The sequence below is a fragment of the Microtus oregoni genome, unplaced genomic scaffold (genome assembly GCF_018167655.1).
Source record: "Microtus oregoni isolate MIOR12 unplaced genomic scaffold, Mior012 000017F_ref0000208, whole genome shotgun sequence".
In the NCBI taxonomy this organism is placed as follows: Eukaryota; Metazoa; Chordata; class Mammalia; order Rodentia; family Cricetidae; genus Microtus; species Microtus oregoni.
Window position 1 is genome coordinate 8035219 of NW_024543076.1, and position 8825 is coordinate 8044043.

Genomic DNA, 8825 nt, shown 5'->3' on the forward strand with positions numbered 1-8825 from the left:
ATGGGATGTGATTGCAGCTTTCTTATTTTTGAACCTCAGGGAAGAAGCAACTGCATCCCGGACAGCCAAACCTTCAAGTCCGAAACTGAAGCAATGTTTTGTAACAGCCAAATTCACTCTAAAGCCTTTTCCTTCAGCACTTTAGACACAGACCATGAGTGTCCTTAACTAGGCAGCAAGGTGACACACAGGCCACGCTGCTGACATCACAGGTCGGTCGCCTGCCCATCTCGGCTTCTGCTATCTTCAGAACTCCACTGTCTATAGGTCGTCCTCCTCATCTGGGAGGGCCGTGGTCTGGGCCACCTCTAAGTCACGCTCATATTGCACTGCCAAGGCTGGATCCATGACCACCTCAGGTGGGGCTAGAGCCGGCATGGCAACGAAATCCAAGTTAGGGTCTCCAGTGAGTTTTCTGGAGAGCCAGAGGAAGGGCTTCTCAAAGTTGTAGTTGCTCTTCGCTGAAATGTCATAATACTGAAGGTTCTTCTTGCGGTGGAAGACAATAGACTTTGCCTTCACTTTCCTGTCCTTAACATCCACTTTGTTGCCACACAGCACAATAGGGATGTTTTCACACACCCGAACCAGATCTCTATGCCAATTGGGCACATTCTTGTAAGTTATTCTTGATGTTACATCAAACATTATAATGGCACCCTGGGCTTGAATGTAATAGCCATCTCTCAGGCCCCCAAACTTCTCCTGACCAGCAGTGTCCCAGACATTGAACTTGACGGGGCCTCTGCTGGTGTGGAACATCAGGGGGTGTACCTCCACACCCAGGGTGGCCACATACTTCTTTTCAAATTCACCAGTCAGGTGGCGTTTTACAAATGTTGTCTTCCCAGTACCACCATCGCCCACGAGGACAAGCTTGAATTGAACAGGAGGCTCTCCCTGTGCTGCCATATTGCCTCAGTCCTTTCAAAAGAGTCTCTGCACCTGGTCACTGAGGAAAAACAGGAAAGTAGAATTCATAAACTGAGAAATTGTGCATATCATTAGAAAATACTTATGGAACAAGTATTTACTCAAAACTAGGAAGCTCTTCTAGATTTTAATAGGCAGTTACCCTCTGACTTCAAAAGTGTCTCGACTTTCAAGTGTTGACAATCTTAATAACTTAGTGAGCTGTTCTTCATCAGCCTGTCTTTTCCTGTGAACTCTGGCCTGGCTTCCCTACCTTGCCTGTTTGGGGCAGGTTCTACAGATGCATCATCCCGGAACTGTGCACTCAGCTTTGGGAGAATTTGCTGGAGAAGAAAAAGGGGCAGAGAGGTTGGGGTTTGCTCTAATTTTTTCCCTTAGGTCTTGGACCTCTGTTTCTGCCTCGAATAACAGAGGGTCCAAGAAAGGGGTGGGAAGGGAGAAGGGAGGGAAGGGGGGAAATAAAAAAGTAGGGAGGAAAGGGGAGAGGGAGAGGGGAAACTAGAGAAACAGAATGTTAGATGTTCTCACATTCCTCCCTGATGACATCATAATCCATAGAGGGGAGACAGTTAAGCCTTGTCTTTTTTTCTGGCCACAGCTGTAAGGTGTTTTTCACAGAGTAGATCTGTGCATTTTGTGTAATATTTTAGTCATATAAAGAAAGATCAGCCGTTCTTTCCTGTAGACTTGGGACTGTTTGCGCTTGAATCTCCAATGACATACCTGGACATATCCCTATTCTAACAAGATGTTTTGTGTCTTAGCCAGAGATCTCTATATTCTGACTGAAAAGACATTGTCAGGCTTTCCTATTCCCTCCTCCAAAGCAATCCCATTGCTTATGATCTACACTGTGTATTTGGTAGATCTGCAAAATACCATTCCTGAGATGGAATGGAGAGCTCTGCTCTCTGGGTACCCTACTGGGGAAGTAGAGCTGCAGCTATTTCCAAGGTTCAACTCAGTCACTGTCAGTTTTCCTCACTCCAGCCTTTGCCAGGGACCCAACTGCTTTCCTTTGCACATGTCTTCACAACTGTTGACAGAGGGTTCTGTTCTGCCCAGTCCTGCAGCAAGATTAACAGTGCCCCCAATCAGCAAGAGGTAGGCTGGAAAACTACACCTGCATTTCCAAAAAATGGATTATGGATGTTTGTCTTTGTTCAGAATGCTGGTTATAAGTTGTTATGGATAATGGTCAGGAGAAAAGCCAAACAAGGGATATTAGATTCAGAGTTCTTGCTTTTTTTTTTTAAAGGGGGAAAGTGCTGTGGGACAAACAATAGCCTTTTATCCTGTCACTTGTATTATTTTTGATGAAATGCTAAGGTAGGAAGTATATGTGGGACCACCAGGCAGGAAGTAAAGGTGGGGCAACCAGGCAGGAAGTAAAGGTGGGGCAACCAGAACAGGAGAATTCTGGGAAGAGGAAATATCAGTCCGCAGTAATCATCCAGACACAGAGGAAGCCAGACACTGAGCAATCAAGTTGTGAATGCCTCACTGAAAAAGGTACCAACCCACATGGCTAACACAGACTGTATTATGGGCTAATGTAAGTTACAAGAGTTAATAAGAAGCCTGAGCTAAAAGGCCAATCAGTTTATAATTAATGTAGACCCCTGTGTGTTTCTTTGGAGCTAAATGGCTGTGGGACCAGGCAGAACAGAAACCCCTGTCAACAACTAACTCTTCCACTTAACTATCTGCAAAGCTCACGAATAAGAACAGACATGGGGTGTGTGACCCTATGCTGTCATCTTCTAGTCATGCCCATGTCTCCAGTGAACTATGGTGCAGACTCCTAATCATCACCCTGAGTGCCTGTAGTTGTATGCTTTCTGCTTCTTAGGAAGCAGATGGTACGTATTCTGTTGAATCATACAAAAGAGTTTTCATAATATTCAAAGAGGTATTTTGGGCATGGAGTTCAGGTAATATTAATGCTTATTTTTAAAAAAGTTATTTGCCAGCCGATTTTAAACTTGGTAAACTCTTACAGGCAGAAACATGTTTTTACTCAAATGCAAATTTAATTAAATGCTTCTGGAATATGTCATTGGCAGACAGAACAGGAATGCGCATGAGGCTCTTTAGAGATAATCTTTTTTGGATAAATGGTTAAGTACTGGGATGGATATCACAGGCAAGGGTTAGCCTCATTTATTTTACTGGCACTGCTTCATTTAAGTAAATTGTCTTTTTATATCTAAGGCAATTAGGTAATGAATTAGAAGAATAGCTGAAAGGAAAAAGTAGATTAGAGAGTCATTCAGTGAAGTTGAGAAGGATGCATATTTAGCATATTCTAAGATTCATTAGTCTTAAAGTCTATTACTGTAACATGCAGAATTGTAGTCATGTAAATTCATTTATTATACTTAAATAAATCAAGAAGGAATCATTTTTAATACTGCCAGATGTTCTGAATTTCTCTTGTGGCAAAATAAATCTTTAGCTACAGAAAACATATGTGAAGAATACACACTTGTTTGGGCAAGTCACCAACAGTTTAACAGTGAAGTACTGGGAATAATGAATCAGCAAACAGAAAGGCTGCCGATTCTGTTTAGAAGCACAACCCAGTTCCCTAACCAATACTATATATTGTTATAAGTACAGTTTGATTTATTTGTAGAAAGACCTTGGAGATGTTAACTGACATCCTGAAGAGAAGATGTTCATTTTCTGAATAAAATTTGATACTTTTGCTGCATACATTTGTACTTAAAGCTTGCAGGAATATCTGTGACAGCACTTTCCTTTCATGTGGGGATGATGAGTTAAGGAACTCTGAGTTAAGATTTAGGGTCTAATTTTGAAGTCTAAGCTAGCCTGGAAATTATTATATAGTCCAGGCTAGCCTTGAATTTCTGGCAATCCTCTGCATTGGTCTTTTAAACACTCGTGATCACAGGTGCAAGCCACTGTGTGTGTGTGTGTGTGTGTGTGTGTGTGTGTGTGTGTGTGTGTGCATGCGTGCGTGCCACATGTACAGGTGTCCAAGGAAGCCAGAAGAGTGTATCAGAGCCCCTGAAATTGGCATTATAGGCAATTACTAACTACTTAGTATGAGTGCTGGAAAGTACACTGCAATCCTTCAGCAGGGCAGCAAAGTACTTCTGATGGCTGAGCAATTTTTGTAGCTTCCAAAGTTGTTTTCTTTAGTCTTAAAATTAAAATCTGAGAATTTCATTCCATGTATTTTGGCTGTATTTACCTGTCTTTTGCTCCTCCCAGATGCACACCCTCTCCCTATTCCACCTTTTCTAGCTTCTTGTTCTCTTCCCTACTTCTTGTTCCCTTCCCTACACAGATAACCATCTTAGTCCAGCTTGTTCTGCCCACATTCTCACGAGTGTGAGGTCATCCTCTACAGCATATTCAACATAAAAGACATTACTATCCCCTTAAAGAAAACTGACTCTCCCTACCCCAAGAAGCTATCAGCTGTCAGCATCTGCCATCTCAGTGTGGGGGTCTTTGAGCCCCTTCTTCCATGATGGATTGCTGACTTGCTTAATCTTGTCCAGGCAGCCACAGCTGTTGAGTTCATGAGTCCCATCAAGTGCAGAAAACATTTGTTTTATTCTGCCTTACCCAACCTCTGCTCTTAAAATTTCAGTCCCCCCTTTTTTTACGATAGTCCCTGAGCCATTTGGGGGAGGGGGGGATGATAGAGGTAGATGTTCTATTTGTGGCTGAGAGCCACACTGACAGTTACTCTCTGCAAAAAGCTGGTTTCCTTATGAAGGGAGAAGCAAGACCAGGTGTGGTTCGGTGGTATAATGTGTGGGTGTCATGTGCAAACCCTTGAGTTCATTCCCAGTAATGCAAGTAATCTTGATAGGAATAATAATTATTTTATAAAAGGAAATGTGAGCAAATCAGAAAAGCTTCAGAGATTGTCCTGGTGTGCTTTCTATTGCCATATAAACACCAGAAACAAAAGCAACTTTTGGAGAAAAGGGTTTATTTCACATTACAGCTTATAGTCAATCACTGAAGGAAGTCAGCCAGCGCAGACATTCAAAGGAGGAATTTGGAGGCAGGAACTGAAGCAGAAGCCATAGAGGAACACTACTTACTGGCTTCCATCCTATGGCTTTCTCAGTCTGCTTTCTTAAAGAGCCTAGGACCACCTATTCTTTTCATATCATTTGCTTATCGAGAAAATGCCCCACAGAAAGACAACATCCACACAGCTCATAGGATGTAGAGAGGCTGAACTGGTGCCTTCATATAGCCTTCTACCCTTCATCTAGTCCCTCTTAGACACAATAGTCTAACAAATAACAGGTCCATTGACCCACAGATGTTACAGGTTATTGCTATTGTTCTAAGTTACCCTTTAGAACTTGATAAAAATAGCTCTATCGGTCATAAAACTTGTAAAATCAAGTTGGTGTTGAACTGAGAACAAAGATCTTTAGGTTCTAATCCACATCTTTCATTGTTTTTCAGTCAGTAGCTATTAGTGAAGCATTGCCCTTGTCACTAATCACTCAGTAAATTTATGACTTCTGTATAAATGTTTTCTTGTTCCATTATTGTATTTTATTTGATGTCTTATCTAATCTTTCATTAGTACCACAGAGACACTATCACTGTATGTTTATATTTATTCTGTAAATTATTGTATGTAGATATAGTTTCCATTTGTCCATTTCTTAAAATGGAAGGATTCACATATCTCATTTTCTTTGACAATAATCTTCTTCTTTTATAATGTTCCTCATCCCTATTTTCCTTAGTCAGCTTGTCTTTCCACAATGTCCTCCTTCTATTTAAAGGTGGGAATGCAATCTTGTGCAACCACTTTGGAAATCGGTGTTTCGGTTTCTCAGGAAATTCGGGATCAACTTACCCCTGGACCCAGCAATACCACTCCTGGGAATATACCCAAAAGATGCCCTATCACATGACAAGAGCATTTGTTCAACTATGTTCATAGCAGTATTATTTGTAATAGCCAGAACCTGGAAACAACCTAGATGCCCTTCAATGGAAGAATGGATGAAGAAAGTGTGGAATATCTACACATTAGAGTACTATGCTGCGTTAAAAAACAATGACTTCTCAAATTTTGCATGCAAATGGATGGAAATAGAAAACACTATCCTGAGTGAGGTATCCCAGACTCAAAAAGATGAACATGGGATGTACTCACTCATAATTGGTTTCTAGCCATAAACAAGGGTCACGGAGTCTACACTTGGTGATCCCAAAGAAGCTAAGTAAGAAGAACCTTCATCTGGTGATGGATGGAGACAGAGACAGAGACCCACACTGGAGCACTGGACTGAGCTCCCAAGGTCCCGATGAGGAGCAGAAGGAGGGAGAACATGAGCAAAGAAGTCGGGACCACGAGGGGAGCACCCACCCACTGAGACAGTGGAGCTGATCTATTGGGAGCTCACCAAGGCCAGCTGAACTGTGACTGAAAAAGCATGGGATAAAACTGGACTCTCTGAGCATGGCGAACAATGAGGGCTGATGAGAACCCAAGGGCAATGGCACGGGGTTTTGAACCTATGTAATGTGCTGGCTTTGTGGGAGCCTAGCCAGTTTGGATGTTCACCTTCCTAGAAATGCACGGAGGGGGGAGGACCTAGGACTTACCACAGGGCAGGGAAATCTGACTGCTCTTTGGGCTGGAGAGGGAGGGGGAGAGGAATGGGGGAGGGAGAGAAGGGTGGGAAGAGGGGGAGGGAAATGGGAGGCTGGGAGGAGGAGGAAATTTGTTTTTTTTTTCTTTTCTCAATAAAAAAAAGTTAAAAAAAAAAAAAAGCATATACTCAGCCTGGTCTATAATAGCTAGTTCCGGGACAGGCACCAAAGCTACAGAGAAACCCTGTCTCGAAAAACCAATAAATAAATAAATAAATAAAGCATATACTTCATAAGTTATAAATATATCACATGGGTATATGTGTGTATTATATTTCTTTTTATTTATTTATTATTTATTTATTTATTTAAGATTTCTGCCTCCTCCTGGCCACCTCCTCCCATTTCCCTCCCCCAATCAAGTCCCCCTCCCTAGTCAGCCCGAAGAGCAATCAGGGTTTCCTGCCCTGTGGGAAGTCCACCCACCTCCATCCAGGTCTAGTAAGGTGAGCATCCAAACTGCCTAGCCTCCCACAAAGCCAGTACGTGCAGTAGGATCAAAACCCAGTGCCATTGTTCTTGAGTTCTCAGTAGTCCTCATTGTCTGCTATGTTCAGCGAGTCCAGTTTTATCCCAGACTTTTTCAGACCCAGGCCAGCTGGCCTTGGTGAGTTCCTGATAGAACATCCCCATTGTCTCTGTGTGTGGGTGCACCCCTTGCGGTCCTGAGTTCCTTGCTCGTGCTCTCTCTCCTTTTGCTCCTGATTTGGACCTTGAGATTTCAGTCTGGTGCTCCAATGTGGGACTCTGTCTCTGTTTCCTTTCATCGCCTGATGAAGGTTAATATTCAGGAGGATGCCTATATGTATTTCTTATATAAGAGGGAACATGTAATATTTGTCTTAAGTCTGTAGTATTTCATTTTATATAATGATCTTCAGTTACATGTATTTCCCACAAATCACACAATCCCTTTCTCCATTAATATAAAACTGCATTGTGAATATATTGTAAAAGATCTCCAGAAGCTAGTGAGAGTTAGGAAGACAGTCCTTGTATCCGGTAAAAACCCAGGCTAAGTGGCATGCACATCTTGTGTCTAGTCATCACTAGAACCGCAAGTGCCACGTCAATACATGTGTACACACACAGAGATGCTGATAAGACAGGGTTCAGGAAATTCAGAAACTGCCATGTGCATACTTGTGTATGCACATACAGATGCTGATGAAACAAGGCCAGGAAATTCAGGAAGTTGGAACACTAGTATGGCTTCTCCAGAGAATGATGGAAAGCAGTAAACAATTGGGAAGTGGAGGAGATTGTCAGGTGGACCTGACTGCACTTATTTTAAAGGGTCCAAGGATACATGAACTGGTATCCATATTAGTTTGGACTTTTCATAAATGCAGCTGCTTTTAAGTTAGCCATGCTCCTCTAAATAAGGTCAATAAGTTCATTTTTATATGCAACTAGACTTGAGTGGAATAAGTTCTTTGGTTTGATATTGGTACCTACACCTCAGATGATGGACACTTACTTCCATATTAGGAAACGCCATGTGAGCCGCAAGAACTCTTCTACTGTTCTAGCTGCTCTCTTCTGACAACAAGTCTTGCTTACCTCCACCAAGTGGGCAAGCGTGAAGACAAAGCTGTACCATATTATTGCATTGAGTCTCTAATCACTTGAGTGACATCAGCACAGGTTAGTGGAGTGTCTCAGGGAATATTCAGGGTTACTAGCGTATTTTAGAATACTAAACTTCATAGTTTATTGAGCTGGGATAGCTAATCTTTCATCCACCTCTGTGAGGAGTATAAAGTGTCAGTTTATTTACTTTTCAGCAGTAAGAACCACCAGAACGTCTATCTTTAATTAGTCATGTGACACATACTTACATGTGCTTATTTTTTCACTTTTCCTGAACTTACGTTAAAATTGTCTATTCATTTTTAAGCTTGTTGGCAGAAAGTCTTTTTACACTCATAGAAGCTAATTAAAAGAGCAAAAATGCAACTTTCTGTCACATTTGTAACTACTAACTTGCTAAATTAGACCAGCAGCTAGTTTTTACCCTTACCTTTACAGAAAGAGTAGCCCTGAAGAGCCTCTTGTGGGAATAGTGGAATGGATATAACAATGCTGCTTATTAAAAATTTAAAAATGAATCATTTAAGAGATTGTATTTGAAAATGTAAGAAGTTGATATCAGAAGGGCATTTACTGTCTTTACTATATCATAGTGGTATTATTTCTTCTGGTTTAAAAAGTTGTTCAGA

At 41.7% G+C, this 8825-nt stretch overlaps 1 protein-coding gene across 1 annotated transcript; it reads right to left on the reverse strand.

The window, feature by feature from the left end:
• Positions 1–261: 261 nt before the first annotated feature.
• On the reverse strand, positions 262–912 carry LOC121458531 (GTP-binding nuclear protein Ran-like). The gene has a single exon (XM_041667860.1). The coding sequence runs from the start codon at positions 910–912 to the stop codon at positions 262–264; it is 651 nt and encodes a 216-aa protein (XP_041523794.1).
• Positions 913–8825: the final 7913 nt, after the last annotated feature.

Coding starts and splice junctions, on each gene's coding strand:
- LOC121458531 (XM_041667860.1), bottom strand. CDS start 912: ATGGCAGCACAGGGAGAGCCTCCTGTTCAATTCAAGCTTGTCCTCGTG.